This window comes from Cetorhinus maximus, chromosome 22 (genome assembly GCF_964194155.1).
Source record: "Cetorhinus maximus chromosome 22, sCetMax3.hap1.1, whole genome shotgun sequence".
Taxonomy (NCBI): Eukaryota; Metazoa; Chordata; class Chondrichthyes; order Lamniformes; family Cetorhinidae; genus Cetorhinus; species Cetorhinus maximus.
The window spans coordinates 51139927-51159090 of NC_135900.1; the positions used below are offsets into that span (position 1 = coordinate 51139927).

Sequence of the window (19164 nt, forward strand, 5' to 3'; positions counted from 1 at the left end):
GAGTTTTTCCAGGTATTTCTGTTTTTGTTTTGGATTTCCAGCATCCGCGATTTTTTGTTTTTATCTATGGGGTAAGTGTGTAATGTGTGGCAATTTCCCTTCATGTCATGTAATTTTATCGTGGATTTTAATCTGGAGTTTATATCCAGGGTGTGACTTGTGACATTAGGAAAGGTAAATACAAAATTTACTTGGAGATGGTGGCGTGAAGATTGAAGAAAACATACTCTACTTATTTTGTCAAGGGTACTGGGGGGATACAGACAGGAAAGTGGAGTTGAGATCCCATTCAGATCGGCCACGATTTTATCGAATGGCGGAGCAAGCTGGAAAGGCCCTATGGTCTACTCCTCCTATGCTCTATTTTCTTATCTCAGCAGCACTTAATATTTGAATGTAAAAGATGTGCTTTCATCTACAACTATTTGAAACATCGTCCATCCTCAACATATGGAAATAGAAATATTCCTGACTAAATGTGGTACAAGTGCAATGTAACTATTAAAACCGATTTTATACTTGTACATCAAGCATTCTGAAGGTAGCAGGGGCATTGAATAGATTGTAAAATTGATCTGACTAATATCATGTCTTAGGTTTAAAAAGTTAAAGAAAAACTTGCATAAAGGTTAATAAATACTGCCAAAAGAAATCACATAAAATATTTATCTTTTGGCTCTGACTTGTTTTGTATTTTATCATTTACTGCTGGTAAAGTATAGTATTTTGTTAGTTCATGGGATAGGTATCACTCGTAAGGCCAGTATTTATTAGCCATCCCCAACTGCCCCTGAGAAGATGGTTGACAGCCACATTCTTGAACTAGTGCAGTCTATGTGGTGTGTGTACACCCACAGTGCTGTGAGAGAGGGAGTTCCAAGGGTTTAAATCATAAATGGAAACAGTGCATTTGATTACATATAATTAAGTATTACTTTATAATAAACATTATCCCAGATATCACAGTGGATGTGGTCCATAGCAATACACAAGCAGACTGAAAGGAATTTGTACAAGTATTTTAAAAATGTAAACTAATCTGTTTTTTTTAAAGATTGATAAACAGGCATTGGATGGCCAAATCAATGATAAAAAAATTCAGGAAGAGACAGACACTAGAAAACATTTAGCCTATGGTAAGTTCTAATGAGTTCTGATGTATGGGTAAAGGATTTAAGGCAGCGGGTAAACTGATGATTAGATCACAAATATACTGTCTTTTCCTCCTCTTGTCAACTGCCCATTCAGATACACGCAAGTGCCTGGCCATGAGTAAAGATACAGAAATGATCCTCTCTTTGATGGCTGCTAACACTGTTATGACATGGCAGATGATGTGTGCCAGGCAGACCAAATCCACAAGGGAAACTTGGTCATGCCATCACAATGGTTTTGCAATTTGTATTTATTACAAGAAGATGTGTGTGCTGATTTCAAAAGTATTGAGTCCACCAAGACATTTAGAGATTTTAAAAATTAAATTAAAATATTAATTAACAAAAAAAATTTCAAGCACATACATAAGACAACAATTATTACTAGTAACAAATCCTAAAATTCCTAATTGACCTGACTCCCAGTTACCCACCCTCTTTAAGGCAACAGTCCAAATAGATTTTAGATTTAAAATAAACCCAGCAAGTTAACACAGTACCCACTTGACAGTGGAATTCCAAATGGTTTTTCTCCAACTCCGGTTACTTTACATAGCAGACTTATGCACAAATGGCTGGAGGCTTCATGAAGGCTGCTGCTCACACTCCTGTTAGATCTTACGTGGCCTTCTCCCATAGCCTTTCATTTTCCATTATATATGTTTTCTCTCTTAAATATGTAAATTCTATCGGTCTTTGAAATTGTATCTTCCTCCTAATATAAAAAAACTTTCATGTTGCCAATATTGTCAGTAACCTTTGGGAAAATAAACATATTCCTTAGCCTTGCTTATCTGGCTATTTGTAAACAGACTAACATTCCCTTGAAATCCAACAATCCCTTCATTTATCTAAAAATGCAAATTTCCTTCACACTTACATGCTAAGCCAGCATCCATCTTTACACATTAGCATGTCAAGCACATTTCTACACTTAGCTTCTTTTGATGATTTCATGCTTGCAGTCTACTTGACTGCAAATATAATTAAATCACACAGAACCCCTATACTCCCCCCATAAACCTACTTAACAATAAACCTGAAAAATATTATGAAAATTATTATACTTTCATCACAACCCCCCAAAACAAAAATCAACTTTAAAACACAATTCTCAAAGGAGGATAACTAAAGGTGATTCTTTTTGTACTTTTTTCAAGGATAAGCAGCCCATAAGATGAGGAAGAGCTGCAACTGGTAACTGTCCCCCGAATCTTCAAGCTGTTACTCTGTTGTGAGGAAGAAGCCTTTTAAATCTTGGGATGGGAGGGCAGAGTAATCCATAGACAAGGAGGTAGAATTTTATAGGGCAGAATTTTCCTGTCATGCCAGTGACGGGTTTTGTGGCTGGCTGGAGCAGGAGGGAGGCCAAAAGTTGGATTTCTGCCAGTGGGAAAACAAGTTGGAATTTTCCCCTCACCACTTTCATGGTGGGCTGATGGTGGGTCAGATTTCCCACTGACCAATGTCGGGAACCCCATCTGCATGCATTAGCATGTCATGAATACTCATTAAAAATGCAAATCGCCAGAATCACATTCCTTCTCCCAAATACGTGCCATGCCAGCAGAAAATTAGACTGGTCTGAATCACAACCGGATAAAAGTGGTATTTTTATTTTTGTTTTGGATTTCCAGCATCTGCAGTTTTTTGCTTTTGTATAAGTGGTATGCAGTTGCCCACCTTTACAACATTCAAAGCCTACCTGCAACAGCACTGCTCTGGATCATCATTGATGCCAAAGGTGCAGTGTTAGGCAAGACTGGTGGGGGTGTCTGGTTGCGCTCCTCACGGTGGGTACCTTGGGTGTGCAGTAGGGCAGCTCACGGTAGTTGTTGCGTTTCTCCTGAAGGAGAGCACTCGTGGTGTGCTTTGGGTCTCAGGCAGGACTGCACTCTAAAACAGAGACCAGTATGGCAACGGGAGGGGGGCGGGGTGGGAGGGTGGTGGTGTGGTGGGGAGGGTGCGCAGTGGGGGACGTGGGGAAATGACAGAGACATGAGGGTGAAGGGTATAGGGGAGGGTGCTCTTGGTTGGGGGAGGGGGAGGTGTTGGGGAATGATGGTAGACAGAAGGAACATTGGGGTGGGAAAGCTGGATCCCGACATGGAAGATTAGAATGCAGACACGAAAGAGGGGTGGGCCAGATTCAGTTGGCAGGAATGGGAGGAGATAAACTTGGACTCTAGAGTAGGAAAGGTTGCGGGGGGTGGGGGTGGTTAATATGGCACAAGATGGAAGAGTTACACAGAGAATCATGAGAGGAGTGGAGGTGGATGGCTGGCACATGAGGGACAGGTTGTACAGAGACTCATAGAGTGGGGGAGAGAGAAGGTGTTGCGGTCAGTCCTGAAGGAACTGTGGAGCTGACAGACAGTCATAGTCCAGGAACTGAGGCCAAAAGGTCAGGGTGAGAGATTAAAGGTAGTCCTGGGGCTCTGTGGACCACATAGTTGGGGTGAGAAATTCAAGGCAGACCTTGGGCTTCGCAGGCCATGCTACAAGAGTTATGCATGGCACACATGTCATGGTCCCCCTCCAGGGAGGGGCAAGGCCTGTGTGCTCAATGGAGGGCAGGCACACCTTGGTGCGCAGGGCATGGTCATTGCCTCAGGCTCGGTTGTGATGGGGATGTCTGGCTCGGTAATGGATGGTTGTAGTCAGGGGGTGAATCTGCAGCCTGTAAAAGGAATAAAGTAGGGCAGGGGGGGAAGGTAATAAAGATGGGAGGCGTTGCCTCTGTATATCACCATGCACTCAGCCTCAAGATGGAGAGGGGTGAGGTCCACATGGGGCATGGGGACATCAACAGTGATGGGTTCACGGGGGAGGGCAGGAATATGCACAACAATAACTATGGGATCCAGGGTTACATGTGGGGGCGGAAAATCACAGGAGGGAGATCTACCTGCACATCATCGGTTCCATGATGATCGGGGGACACAAACGGTAACAAAGGAGGGTGGAAGCTGGTCTCAAAATAGAAATGCAGCACCACCATCTTGGGACCCTGAAGTAATGATGCAGTTTAAAATTGAAACTGGAAAAAATTCTCCATGGGAGGGGCCTGAGGCAATATGGGAGGGACCCATGGCTGGACTCAGGGGCCACCCTCATACTTCTTAGATTTCCAACATGGATATGAAGTCTCACCTAATATAATTCATGCATACTTTATTGAGAATGTAGATTTGGACCCACTGATAAATGGTGGCCTTTAACGTGAGACTGCAAGAGTCATTAGGGTCACATTTAAGGTGATCAATGTGATCATTTAAAGAGAGGAATGCGAGAAGGAAAGATGTAGCTAACCATTAATGGGGCACAGCTGCCGTATATCTGTAAGATGATCATCAAAAGCCTGTAAAGTGCATTATCGAATTGGCATGTTTCATGGGTCAAAGTGCATCCACTCATTTCAAAAGTGCAACTTTGGCATCATAAGTATACCAGAAACAGGCATCATGTGAGTGCCTTCAGTGAGGGTGAACATAGCATGGCTGTGCTCAAGCCTTTCCAATCTCAATCGGATTAACGTGTAGTTGCTGGGGTGGCTTCTTAGGCACCTAGATCTGTGAGGTAGGGCCTCAGCTACAAGGCTGGAACAGGGAAAGGTGAGTAGCGCAGATGCGTCACTAGGGCATGACAGTGGCTTTCTTTTTGCGAGTGGGAGGTCTATTATAATTAGGCATTTCTCATTAATCAGTTGGATCTCTGTACATAGGAAGAAGGAGGATTGCAGGATGGAAGCTATACTCAATGTTGCATTCTTGATAGCAGTGCTTCAATTTAGGAGGAGAAGAAGGGCCCAGCGCCACCTGGCTCAGCTTTGAGAGGAGCCCCAGCCTGAGGTCCTTGGTCCAGGGGAGCCCCAAGAAGAACCAGAGGAGGAGAAGGTCAGACACACCCCACGGAGGAGACTGGCACGACCAAGGGTCTACCAAAGACGCCTTTCCTATTCGGAGATAAGTGAGAGACAGTGCTGCGCAAGTCTACATTTGTCAAGAGACGTGGTGGCTCATATCTGTCATATTCTGTGGGAGAATCTAATGCAGTATGGACTCGGAGGCTATCTTTTGCTAGTGCCCCTGAAGATCACCGCTGCACTCAATTTTTTGCAAGCAGCTCATTCCAGGGATCCACAGGGGACCTATGTGGCTTCACTCAGTGCTCAATACATAAATGTGTCAAGGAGGTGATGGATGTCCTCTACAGTAAGTCTTCTCATTATGTGAAGTTCACAATGGATGACACTGGCCAGGCTGCTAGATTTCTTGGATTCGTGGCTACCTCAGGCTTTCCTGGAGTGCAGCATGCAAACGATTGCGCAATGTTGCTTTAAGAGCTCCATGGCAGCAGTCCCTGATCTTCATTAACAGGAAGGGTTCCACTCCCTCAATGTTCAGCTGCTGTATGATCATCAGAGGCGCATTATGCGTGTTTGCGCCAGGTACCCTGGGAGTTCCCATGACTCCTACATCCTGAGTCACTCCTAGGTGCGACAGATATTCAAAAGGCCACAGCGCTTACAGGGTTGGTGCTGGGGTATAAGGGGTACCTGCTGAAAAGATGCCTCATGATACCCGTGCGTCGTCGTCAAAGTGCCTCGGGGAGAGATACAACATGGCACACCGTGTGACAAATCCATCATAGAGCAGACCATTCGCATCCTGAAGATGTGCTCTCAATGTATTGACAACTCGGGTGGGGCTCCGCAGTACTCTCCACAGAGGGTGTCCCGCATCATCGTGATCTTTTGCACCCTGCACAACCTGACACTTCAAAGGGGAGAACACTTGCCAGAGGGAGACATGGAGGAGACTGAGAACTCCTCGGAAGATGAGGACCTAGAAGGGCAGGAAGCTGAAGAGGCCGATGAGGGCCACGTTCCATGTGATGATGCCCCTGAAGCAGCACAATGTGGAAAATGTGCCCGTGACACACTGATAGCCACAAGGTTCCAACAGGAGTAAGGTCCAGGCAAGGGGAACCGAGCACATATCTCCTGTCCCTTAATGTCATGCCAGTGCTTGGAAAGCCCTTTACAAACAGTGGCATGAAGAGCAAGGGCTGCATATGGCCTTTGACCTGCAATCCTCATGTACCACCAGGCTCTACTCTGGAAAGGCCAGCAGCCAAAGCTGCATGTAGCTGATCTGGGAAGTGGAAGACAGCATTCTAGTGCAAACCCTGAGTCTACTAGACTTGATGCAGCCGTGGCCACCTGAGTGAGACACTTCTTGCAGTGATAGAGATGCGCACATGATTGGAAATACCATCATGGCTGCAGGTTTTCTGCTTTGGCACAAACAATTATGATAGCTCAATGTTGATGAGACACCATTACAGATAACCCTCCAAGGCACATGAACACTCAACTCCATGGTGTCTTGTGAGGAATAGAAGTTCCACACTCAGAGTGCAGACACTTTCAGGAAAGAGCTGGACACATCTCCCTGACATTACACAGGGGGTGATTAACTAACATGAGCCTGCTCAACATCACATGAATCTGAGGCACACATGGGCAGCCATTCACAGAGTGGGAGCTTGGGTCACCCTCGCAATAAGAGGGCACATAGAGGCATGTTTACGATGCATTCAAATGATGAGACCATTGTCATGAGGAGCAAAATGTATTTACAAATATGCATTATATATACAGTGAGTGAACACCCATGCCCATATTGTGAGGTCAATGTTTCTTATTTTTCTAACCCTATCGCTACATTAGGTGCATCCCCAACATCTGCAGTAGAGGTGGAGGCAGCCTGTTGATTGCTATGCCTGTTGTCTGTGATGAGCTTGGCTGTGAGGCAGGTGCACCCTCCTCGGCCTGTGGAGCTGAAGTTGATGAGGTAACAGACAGAGGGGATTGGGATCAGCTGGACACTCTTGGAGTCACCTAGGTGAATGGCACAGGTGATCGTCTTCTTTCCTGTGGGTGCCCCCTGCCTGACTCCTTGAGGAGAAGGGGCACCGGATGTATGTATCTCTGCACAGGTGGAGGGTGTAGGTAAATGCAGTGACAAGTCTTTTTCAAATGGACCCTCATCATCCTCCTATGAGGTAGCCTGGGGGATGGGCTAATGTTGGATGTGGTGGTCTGTCTGGACCTGCTGCTGGCTGTAAGAGATAAAAGATAGATTTATTTCATGAGCAGGCTGAATAAAACATTGCATGTCACTCACTGTGAATGTCAGAATGTGATCAACTCATTGAGAGTTCATCCATGCTGGCTTGTTGGGAGAGGCCGATCTCGCCTTCCCCACGCAAGTGATCTCTGTCCTCCCCTGCTAACTCAGCGGCATCCTCCTCGAATTTGGAGAGCTCCTGGATGTTGGCCGTCCCTCTTCCAGCCTGGGATCTCTCCCTCTTGTGGGCAAGCTTGGCCTGCATGAAGACAAATGGATGGGATGCGATGAGAAGGGATGGAGCAGAGGTTGGGAAGCATGCATGCCGACTGTGCATGCTGAGCCCTCCCCAGTAAGGGCTGGAGATGCTGTTTGTGCAGGATATTAGATGAGATGCTGGTGAATAGACTTTCAATGGTGATATCTCCCCCGCTAATATTGTATGAGATCCCTGAGCTGTGCGATGCTTTGAGTGTGTAATGTCATTGTGAGATGATGAGTTTGGAGTGAGCTGAAGGTTGACTTACCCTGGCAGTTTGGAAGAGATCATTCATCCTCTTCCTGCAATGGATGGCATTTCTCTGGCAGTTGCCCATGGAGCTGGCCTCTTTTGCGACCGCCTCCCAGGCCAGTGAAATGAGGTTGTTGGAGCCCCTGGACCCATTTCTGGGAAAAAGAACTCCCGGTGCTGGTGGACACTTTTAATTAAAACCTCCAGGGAGCTGTGGCTAAACCTTGGTGCACTCTTTTTGTTCCTTGGGGTCATCTTCGGAACTTCCAACCACACAGCTAGGCTGCAGAGAGTAATGTGTGTGTTCAGATGGTGTTTCAATGTGGCATCAGGAACATTGACCCCTCGAGGTGATGGCAGGAAGACAAATCAGTGTCTGCCCTGCCACGCGATTCAGCAAGCTGCAAGCCTATGCAGGTTCTATGCAGGCATGAGAACCCGGCCCGCAGGGAACTCGCTGCTAATCACGCCTGTGACTGCACTTCGTCTCCGGAGCAGAAATTTCTGCCCATGGAGTCCTTCAGTAGGCTACTAGACCCATTGAGTCTGTACCAGTTCTTTCAAACAGCAATCCAGTTAGTACCGCTCCCCTACTCTTTCCCTATCTACCTGTGATATTTTTCTCCTTCAAGTATTTATCCAATTCCCTTCTGGAGACTACTATTGAATCTGGATTATTGCCATAACAGGCAGTGCACTTCAAATCCCAACTGCTTTCTTGTGTCATCTTTGCTTCTTTTGCCACTCACCTTAAATCTGTGCTGTCTGGTTATCGACCCTTCAGCCATTGGAAACAATTTCTCTTTATTTACTCATTCTAAACCTGGCATGATTTCAGGCACCTCTATCAAATCTGTTCTTAGTCCCTTCTGCTCCAAGGAGAACAACCCCATCTTCCCCAGCCTATCCCAAAACCTCCTTGTTTACCGTAGCTTTGGCAATGTCATCTTCCCTGGTAAACACTTCAGCCATGTCTACTGCCTCCATCAATAGATCTCCATTTTGATCCCTAAACAGCCCTACTGATCATTTGACTACCCTTTAACTATTAATATGCCTGTGGAAGACTTCTGGATTTCCTTTTATGTTAACTGCTAATCTAGTCTCATACTGTTTCTCCCTTTTATTTCCTTTTTTGAGTTCTTCTCTGTACTTTTTATATTCAGCCTAACTCTCCCTTGCATGAACAAGCTAACCGCTGTCATTCAGCCCTGTCTTGTGCTTCATTCAACTTTCCAACTCATTTGTCATTCAGGGAGCTCTGGCTTTGGTTGCCCACTCTTTCCCTCTCATGGGAATTTACTTAGACTGTACTCAAGCCATTTCCCCTTTAAAGGCTGCCCATTATCTACATCTCTTCTGTCATATCCAACTTTAATTGTCAGAAAACCATGGATGAATGAATTTAAGATGGGACAAATGGCCATTCTTTACAGTATGCATTGTGTAAATAATTTTGTTGCACCATATCTAAACTTTGAAATGTCATGTACAAAAGCTCAATGCAAGGACAAGGAAAAGCTTACAGATTTACCTTTCAAAGTTTACCTTCAGATGCTTCTTTTTGTGGTTGTTCATTCCAATTCAATCACACTGTCTGAGAAGAATGAATTCAGATTTGTCACATTGATGAATTTTGAAAATTGTGCTAATTTATGACAGTATCAGTAATCATCAAGGCCTAAAATTGTTCCAAGCTGTTATATCCTGCAGTTGCAATGAATGGACAGAGTGAGCCTTTTAGATGAAATGTCAGATCATTATGGTTCAATGATTCTTTAATTCTTCCACCTGGATCCCAACACAAGCCTTGCTCACATCCAATCATTTACAACTCCATCTGCTCTTATGGTAGCGTCATTCCAGTACTTCTTCTCTATGTTAGATCATTTTTTTGCAGCCAGTTGGGAGATATCCTTCAAGTATTGTCCTTACCAAATGCCGATAATCTTGTAGCGGGAGAAACCTGCTCACAATGCCTTAAAGAGGCAGCAAAATAATTGGATATCAGGGATTCAATACCATGCAAAAAGCAGGCAGTGGAGCATCTGGGAGGGTACTCTGCTTTGGCGGTAGGACAGGACAGGCTTTAGCAGCAGTACAGAGATGAAATTCACACCCAAAATGTTCACAAAAGTGCATATGAGTAAGTAGAAGAAGTGGAGTTGACCAGTAACATTGAACCAAGAGTTTCACTGACACAAGCACTCCTCCAGCAGTGCCTCACCAAGTAGTATTCCTTTATATTTGAGCCCAGAAAGAACATTTCAATGATTATTCAATCTGGGTCATTACAGCCAATCTCCATTTGACTTCTGCTGATGTGCATACATCAGCAGAGCCACTGGGCAGTTACCACATCTGGGATCCCTTAGTAGCCAAGGGCACTGAGGCTAATTGTGGCACCCAATCTCCAAATGCAACTAATTTACTATAAGTTAGTAATTGAAACTAAATGCATCCTTGTTTATATGGCAACAAAGGCAAGCAGTAGAACTATAACAATGCCAGAAGAAATGCACTGACTTAAGAACATAATAAATAGGAGCAGGAGTAGATCATGCAGCCTGTCAAACCTACTCTACCATTTAACATGTTCATGGCTGATCTTTGACATCAACTCTTCTTTCCTGCCCACTCCCCATAGCCCTTGTTCCTCTGAGAGACCAAAAATCTGTCTATCTCAGCCTTAAATATTTTCAACAATTGAGTATCCACAACCATCTGTGGTAGAGAATTCTAAAGATTCATAATCTTTTGAGTGAAGCAATTTCTGTTCTAAATGATCAGCCCCTTATCCTGAGACTGTGCCTCCATGTTCTAGATTCCCCAGCCAGTGTCTACCCTGTCAAACTCCTTCAGAACCTTCTATGTTTCAATGAGATCACCTCTCATTCTTCTCATTTCCATAGAGTATAGACCCAATTTACTCAGCCTCTCATCATGGGACAACCCCCTCATCCCAGGAACCAATATAGCCTCCAATGCAAATATATCTTTCTTTAAATATGGAGACTGTGCACAGTACTCCAGGTGAGATTTCATCAAAACTCCATACGGCTGTAGCAATACCTCCTTATTCTTGTAATCCAAAGCACTTGCAATAAAGGCCAACGTGCCATTTACCTTCCTAACTTCTTGCTGTACATGCATGCAAACTTTCTGTGTTCTTTGTACAAGTACAAACAAGTCCCTCCAAACATCAAAATTTACAAGTCTTATATCTTTTAAAATATATTCTGTTTTTCTATTCTTCCTATCAAAGTGAATACTTCCCCACATTATACTCCATCTGCCACCCTGTTGCCCATTCACTTAACCTGCCTATATCTGTTTGCAGCCACTTTGTGGCCTCCTCACAGCTTACATTCTCACCTAGCTTTGTATCATCAGCAAACATGGATATATTGCTCTCTATCTTTTCATCTAAGCCGTTAACGTAGATTGTAAATACCTAAATTTACAAGTCTTATATCTTTTAAAATATATTCTGTTTTTCTATTCTTCCTATCAAAGTGAATACTTCCCCACATTATACTCCATCTGCCACCCTGTTGCCCATTCACTTAACCTGCCTATATCTGTTTGCAGCCACTTTGTGGCCTCCTCACAGCTTACATTCTCACCTAGCTTTGTATCATCAGCAAACATGGATATATTGCTCTCTATCTTTTCATCTAAGCCGTTAACGTAGATTGTAAATACCTACAGCCCCAGTACTGATCCTTCTGATTCTCCACTAGTCACAGCCTGCCAACTTGAAAATGCTCCGTTTATTCCTACTCTTTGCTTCCTGTCCATTAACCAATCCTCTTTACATGCTAATATATTACCTGAACTCCATGACCCCTCATCTTGCATACTAACCTTTTGTGTGGCACCTTATTGAATGTCTTTTGGAAATCATAGCATTATACATCTACAGATTCCTTTTTATCTACCATGCTAGGTACATCTTCAAAAAGCTCTAATAAATTTGTCAAATATGATTTCCATTTCATAAAACTATGATGACTTTGTCTGATCATACTATGATTTTCTTAGTGCATTGTTAAGACTTCCTTAATAATAGATACCCGCATTTTCCCAATGACTGGATAACTAGCCTGTAATTCCCTGTTTTCTCTCCTCCTCTCTTGCAGTTTAGTGTTATATGTGATAATTTCCAATCCACTGGGACCGTTGTAGAATCTAGGGAATTTTGGAAAACCATAACCAGTACATCCACTATCTCTGCAGCTACATCTTTTAGAATCCTAGGATGTAGGCCATCAGGTCCTGGGGATTTGTCATATTTTTGACCATTAAGTTTCTCAATACTTTTTCTCTGCTGGTAGCAATTGTTCTTCGCTCTTATTAGCCCCTTGGTTACTCTCTATTTTTGGTGTGTAATTTGTGTCTTCTACTGCGAAGACAGACACAAGATGTTTGTTCAATGCCTCTGCCATTTCCTCATTCCCATGATAATTTCTCCTATTTCTTCTTCCGAGGGACCAAACACTTACTTTAGCTACTCTCTTACTTTTTATACACTTGTAAAAACTCTTAGAAATTGTTTTTATTTTCCTGGCTAATTTACATTCATAATCTATCGGCGGAATTTTCTGTGCTAGCTGGAGTAAGGCCAAAAAACAGTTTCACGACGTCAGGAAACCAGTTTACGATCATCTGCTTAGCCCATTGATGGCGGGCTGCGTTTCCCGCCATTGGACCTCGGGAACCTTATTGTAATGCATCAGCATATCATTATAAGGCTAGTCTGCCGGACTCAACCCCCCATACCTACCCCCCCCACCTTTGCTGGATTGTCCGCCAACGACGCCGACCTGTTTCACGACAGCGCTTAAAAGGCATGTGCTTGCTGGGCTGCACTTTATGGAGAACTGGGAGTTCAGTGCACAGTAATGTTGCAGAGCGCTCACGAGGGATGCCTGTTGGACTTCAAGGTGCATTGTAAGTTGGGGGGGGCAAAGGCTGCCATGTGGTTGAAATGACTTTGGAGGTGGGGGGGGGCAGCAAAGGCTGTCCAGTGTTTGAAGGTAGCACACAAGTACATGTGGGGTGGGCGAGGGGTCGACGAGGGAAGCGACCATTTATTAGGGACACCTCATATTAACCATTCCTCTGCAGCTGAAACATTTCAGGCGCAGTCATATTGATATGATTGGACTCAGGCCTCTAGCTTATCTGCCCACTCAAGCAACGCAGCGGCATCAAAGTGCCATCAAGCACTCCAGAGCTTTTCACTTCTAGGGCACAGACTGCAAAGTATTGAGCGTTTTAGTGGACTGCAGAACAGTTGGATGACTGGGCACGTTGTACAATCTCCTTGCTAAAGCTGGCCATGGAGCAGTCACTGGTGGAGGTGCTCACAGCCCCTTGCAATGTCATCATCCCGGTTTGGACCAGTCTCCCCCATGGTTCAAGCTAACAGTGCAGCCTTGCAGCATGGATTAGGAAAATGCCTGCGCCTGAGCTGAGAGCACAGCATGCAGTCCAGTGGGCAAGGCTGCCGCCTATTGGTCTGGTGGAGTGGGCCAGAGGAAGGTGGGGCTTCGGACAGTCATGCAGCACACTAATCTCTGGCCATCCAAGTGGTGGCCAGCACTCTCCAGGATACGTTAAGGGACCTTCAGACTTAACCAGGAGAGGTTCTTAGTACACCCATGCTAACCCACCTGTCTCGCTCTTTTATCCAGCAGGAGGAGTACATCAGGATCATGGAGCCTGGTGAACTAGTTGTGTGGCTTGCGACATACAGAGAGAGCAGACGACGGATAAGAGAGCGACTGAGGCGCCTGGCTGCGTAAAGGGAGGAACAGCACCCTCTGGAAAAAGGGGCGGCTGGGGCTCCCACACAAGCCGCCAAAGAACCACAGCAAGCCGTCACTGATTGGCGCCTAGCTAGACCCAGGGTCTATAGACGCCGCCTTTTATTCCTGCAGATGACCGACAACCAGTGTCGCCGAAGACTGCGCATGTCTAGGGAACTGGTTGGTCACATCTGTCAGCTTCTGCAGGATTTGGTGCCATGTGGACATGGAGGGCATCCACTGCCAGTGGCCATGAAAGTGACCGTGTTGCTCAATTTCTATGCCAATGGCTCCTTTCAGGGCTCCACAGGTGACCTCTATGGGATATCACAAGCCTCCACCCACAAATGCATTCATGAGGTCAGGGATGCCATTTTCACGAGGGCACACAACTTTGTGCATTTCGCCCAGGACCAGGAGAGCCAGAATGCAAGAGCAATTGGATTTGCCCAGATCTTAGGTTCCCGCAGGCACAGGGTGCCAGCGACTGCATTCACGTGGTGCTCATATCATGCGGTCAGCTACATTAACCACATTGTTTCCATTTACCGAATGTGCAGCTTTTGTGTGACCACCACAAATGCATCATGCAAGTCTGCTCATGTTTTCCAGGGAACGTGCACGACTCCTACATTCTCAGTCAGTCACAGACCCCGACGTCTTCCAGGGCCCAGAGAGGCTGCAGGGATGGCTTCTCGGGGACAAGGGCTACATACAGATGATGTGGCTGGTGATGCCCGTGCGGTGGCCTCAGACTGCAGCAGAGCGAAGGTATAATGAGGTTCATGTTGTAACTCGCAACTTGGTAGAGCAAACCATTGGGATGCTGAAAATGAGGTTCTGATGCCTGGACCAGTCTGGTGGAGCCCTGCAATGTAGTCTACACGGTGTCACATATCGTCATCACCTTACAATCTGGCGCTGCAACGGGGAGAAGAGCTGGCTGAGCATAAGATGCAGGAGCTAGAGGTCTCCTCCGATGAGGAGGATGTCGATCGTGATGTGGGTGAGGAGGCCCTCGAAGGCGATGGTGATGGCAATGAAGCCCTCGCACTGGCCAGATGAGGCAGGCACGCTTGGGAGGCCCTCATAGCTGCTAGATTTGTGGAGGATAACGACGTCATGCAGTGAGGAGACACCATAGGATCCTACATTACATCTATGAATGTTTGACTCCAGTCTGGCTTATGGCAAGGCACGTACCCTCTGTAATAATGCTCCTGTCATGGAGACACAGTGGAGGCCCTAATATCTGCTCAATTGCAGGAGGATGGTGACGACATGCAGTGACGACAATCCATAGATCTTCACACAGCCTCTGAGAATGTCTGACTCCTGTCTGGCCGAGGGCAGTTCCCTTGCACTGTGCTGCAGGTCTTATCAAAGTGAAGCAGCCATGAAACTTTAAAAGCATCTGATCCTTTGCCTTCAGCACCTGAGCCCTTCAGGAGCGCAGCATCACAGATGCTGAAGAGATGGGGGCCAGCCCCAACTTAAAGGTGCTGAGAGCACACAGAGAGAATGATAGAACTCTGTGATGCCTGTCCACTACATTCTGGCAGCAATGACAAGCACCGTCGAGATGCAGGCATCAGTAATGTGTCCAGGGTCTCTGAGGCCGGACCATTACTCTGGTCTGAAAGCTGCACAAACCACATGGAAGGGGTCCTGGACTGAGACACCTACCTTTATCTTGGGCAGAAAGGTTTCACATCTGAGTGACACGAACACTGCTCATCAGAACAAGGAGCCATAGGCAGGGAGACATTCTTGGGAGTTTATTGACAACAGTTAACATTATGTACAAGTGATTAACAACCGTGCCCAGGCTGTGCAACTACTTCTTAACCTTCCTAACCCTGCCACTACATATTGGTGCTCGCCGGACATCCACAGCAGAGGTGGAAGAAGCCTGTTCTTGCTACGCCCTGTCTGTGATGACCTTGGCGGGTGTCCTCTGGAGGGCTGAGACCTGGAGGGCCCAGCCTGCTTTCTGGATCCTGCTGTGTGACATTGGCACCCTCCTCAGCCTTTGGAGCTGGAGCTGCTGAGGTCACAGGAAGAGGGCATTTGGATGGACCGGACTCTCCCAGAGTCACCTGGATGAATGGCCCCGTGGGGTATACCTGCTGATCCTCCTCCCTGTGGGTACCCAAGGGTCCCTGGCTAGCTCCTTGAGGAGAAAGGGTAGCTAGAGTGAGATCGGGCTGCCCAGCACCCGTCTCGCGTTCACACTGTTGGAGGCCAACTATGGCGTCAGCAATGGAGTTGATCCCGCGCAGCAGTGCAGGAACGATGTCCTGGACCAAGGTCTTCATGGCAGCTGTCATCCTACCAGTGTTGACTTTGGCGCGTTGGCATGCTGGCGCTATCATCTCAGCCTGAAGACGGATGGACTCCTTTATCATGCTTGCTCTCTGAGAAGCACAGCGGACATCCCTTCCTGATGTTCTCAAGCTTGCCTTTGCAGCCCCAGCAACTGTGACATAACCAAGTCCAGAGGCTCGTCATCTGACTCAAAACAGCAAATTTCTGGCCCCCAGCAGTCCTCCAAGTGCCGGCACCTGGGAAGTCCCTACCGCTGACTGCTGTGGATCATAAAGGGTGATGTGCTCACCAGATTGTGATCCCGAGGCTACTCTAAAGCTAGGTTCCACCGAGGTGTGTGTCTCTGCGCTGGTGGAGGGTGTAGGTGAGCGCTTTGAGGGGCCTTCAAGGAAGGTACCTCCAGATTCCTCTTCAGAGATTTCTTCAGGGCTTGGTTGGAGGCCTTGAGCCGTGGACTCTGTCGGCTGTTTGGCAGATGCCTGCAAAAGCAAGGAGAGATAATTAGTAACAAAAACAGAATTACCTGGAAAAACTCAGCAGGTCTGGCAGCATCGGTGGAGAAGAAAACAGTTGACGTTTCGAGTCCTCATGACCCTTCGGCAGAACTGAAGTATAGTTAGGAGAGAGGTGAAATATAAGCTGGTCTAAGGTGGGGGGCGGGGGGAGAGAGAAGTTGAGGGTGGGGTGGTTGTAGGAATAAGCAAGCAGTGATAGGAGCAGATAATCAAAAGATGTCACAGACAAAAGGATCAAAGAGGTGTTGAAGGTGGTGATATTATCTAAGAAAAGTGCTAATTAAGAATGGATGGCAGGATACTCAAGGTACAGCTCTGGTGGGGGTGGGGTGGAAAGACTAACAAAGTTTTAGATTTAAAAATAATGGAAATAGGTGGGAAAAGAAGAATCTATATAAATTATTGAAAAAAAAGGGGAGGGGGAAGAAACGGGGTGGGGATAGGGGGAGGGGGAGTTTAAGATCTAAAGTTGTTGAATTCAATATTCAGCCCGGAGGGCTGTAAAGTGCCTAGTCGGAAGATGAGACGCTGTTCCTCCAGTTTGCGTTGGGCTTCACTGGAACAATGCAGCAAGCCAAGGACAGACATGTGGGCAAGAAAACAGGGTGGAGTGTTAAAATGGCAAGCGACAGGGAGGTTTGGGTCTTTCTTGCGGACAGACCGCAGGTGTTCTGCAAAGCGGTCGCCCAGTTTGCGTTTGGTCTCTCCAATGTAGAGGAGACTGCATTGGGAGCAACGAATGCAGTAGACTAAGTTAGGGGAAATGCAAGTGAAATGCTGCTTCACTTGAAAGGAGTGTTTGGGCCCTTGGACGGTGAGGAGAGATGAAGTGAAGGGGCAGGTGTTGCATCTTCTGCGTGGGCATGGGGTGGTGCCATAGGTGGGGGTTGAGGAGTAGGGGGTGATGGAGGAGTGGATCAGGGTGTCCCGGAGGGAACGATCCCTACGGAATGCCGCCAGGGGGGGTGAAGGGAAGATGTGTTTGGTGGTGGCATCATGCTGGAGTTGGCGGAAATGGCGGAGGATGATCCTTTGAATGCGGATGCTGGTGGGGTGATAAGTGAGGACAAGGGGGACCCTATCATGTTTCTGGGAGGGAGGAGAAGGCGTGAGGGCGGATGCTCGGGAGATGGGCCGGACACGGTTGAGGGCCCTGTCAACGACCGTGGGTGGAAAACCTCGGTTAAGGAAGAAGGAGGACATGTCAGAGGAACTGTTTTTGAAGGTAGCGTCATCAGAACAGATGCGACGGAGGCGAAGGAACTGAGAGAATGGGATGGAGTCCTTACAGGAAACGGGGTGTGAGGAGCTGTAGTCGAGGTAGCTGTGGGAGTCGGTAGGCTTGTAATGGATATTGGTGGACAGTCTATCATCAGAAATTGAGACAGAGAGGTCAAGGAAGGGAAGGGAAGTGTCAGAGATGGACCATGTGAAAATGATGGAGGGGTGGAGATTGGAAGCAAAATTAATAAATTTTTCCAGGTCCCGACGAGAGCATGAAGCAGCACCGAAGTAATCATGGATGTACCGGAGAAAGAGTTGTGGGAGGGGGCCGGAGTAGGACTGGAACAAGGAATGTTCCACATACCCCATAAAGAGACAGGCATAGCTGGGGCCTATGCGGGTACCCATAGCCACACCTTTTATTTGGAGGAAGTGAGAGGAGTTAAAGGAGAAATTGTTCAGTGTGAGAACAAGTTCAGCCAGACGGAGGAGAGTAGTGGTGGATGGGGATTGTTCGGGCCTCTGTTCAAGGAAGAAGCTAAGGGCCCTCAGACCATCCTGGTGGGGGATGGAGGTGTAGAGGGATTGGACATCCATGGTAAAGAGGAAGCAGTTGGGGCCAGGGAACTGGAAATTGTTGATGTGACGTAAGGTGTCAGAGGAATCACGGATGTAGGTGGGAAGGGACTGGACAAGGGGAGAGAGAAGGGAGTCAAGATAACGAGAACTGAGTTCCGTGGGGCAGGAACAGGCTGACACGATCGGTCTGCCAGGACAGTTCTGTTTGTGGATTTTGGGTAGGAGGTAGAAGCGGGCCGTCCGAGGTTGGGCGACTATCAGGTTGGAAGCTGTGGGAGGAAGATCTCCAGAGGAGATGAGGTCAGTGACAGTCCTGGAAACTCCTGGAAGAGATAATTAGTGCTTGGCAGTGGCCTGTGAAACAGGACACATCGCCCACAGTATGGTTGTCTGATGGATGTTGCACTGCCAGATCCTCACTTGGTAGAGCATCGCCGAACTCGCAGTTAGCACAGGAATAGTGCAGATCCTTGCCGGCCAGCTGGATGGCTCTGTTTTCAAAGTCCTTGAGGACCTTGATTTAAGGCATTCCTCCTCCAGTCTGCAACCTCTCCCTCCTGTTGTGTGCCAGCTTGCCCCACATGAATAGAGATAGAGAGAGCGTAAGCAGGATGCTAGCCAGGCCAGATGATAAGCATGCCTGGCATGTGTGGGTGGTGAGTGGTCCCATGGATGGGATGAGGACAATGAAGGTGTGTGTGTGAGAGAGTGAATGGTGATGTCCCTTGAACTGGTGTTGAGTGAGGGCCCTGTGGATGTGTGATAGGTTTATGAGTGTGTGAGTTGAGAGTGATGAGAAGAGTGACTTACCCTACGGAAAGGAGGAGATCATTCATCCTCTTGCAACACTGGGTGGCTGACCTCTTTTGCAGGGCGTTGACACTGACCACTGCTATCACCGCCTCC

At 46.9% G+C, this 19164-nt stretch overlaps 1 protein-coding gene across 1 annotated transcript in view; it reads left to right on the forward strand.

Moving 5' to 3' along the window:
- Positions 1 to 19164, forward strand: part of LOC144696693 (RIB43A-like with coiled-coils protein 2) — a 44334-nt gene that overhangs the window by 488 nt on the left and 24682 nt on the right. The window contains exon 2 of the mRNA XM_078568301.1: positions 1055 to 1136. Within this exon, the coding sequence (XP_078424427.1) occupies positions 1055 to 1136 (82 nt within the window). The remainder of the gene's footprint in view (positions 1 to 1054; positions 1137 to 19164) is intronic.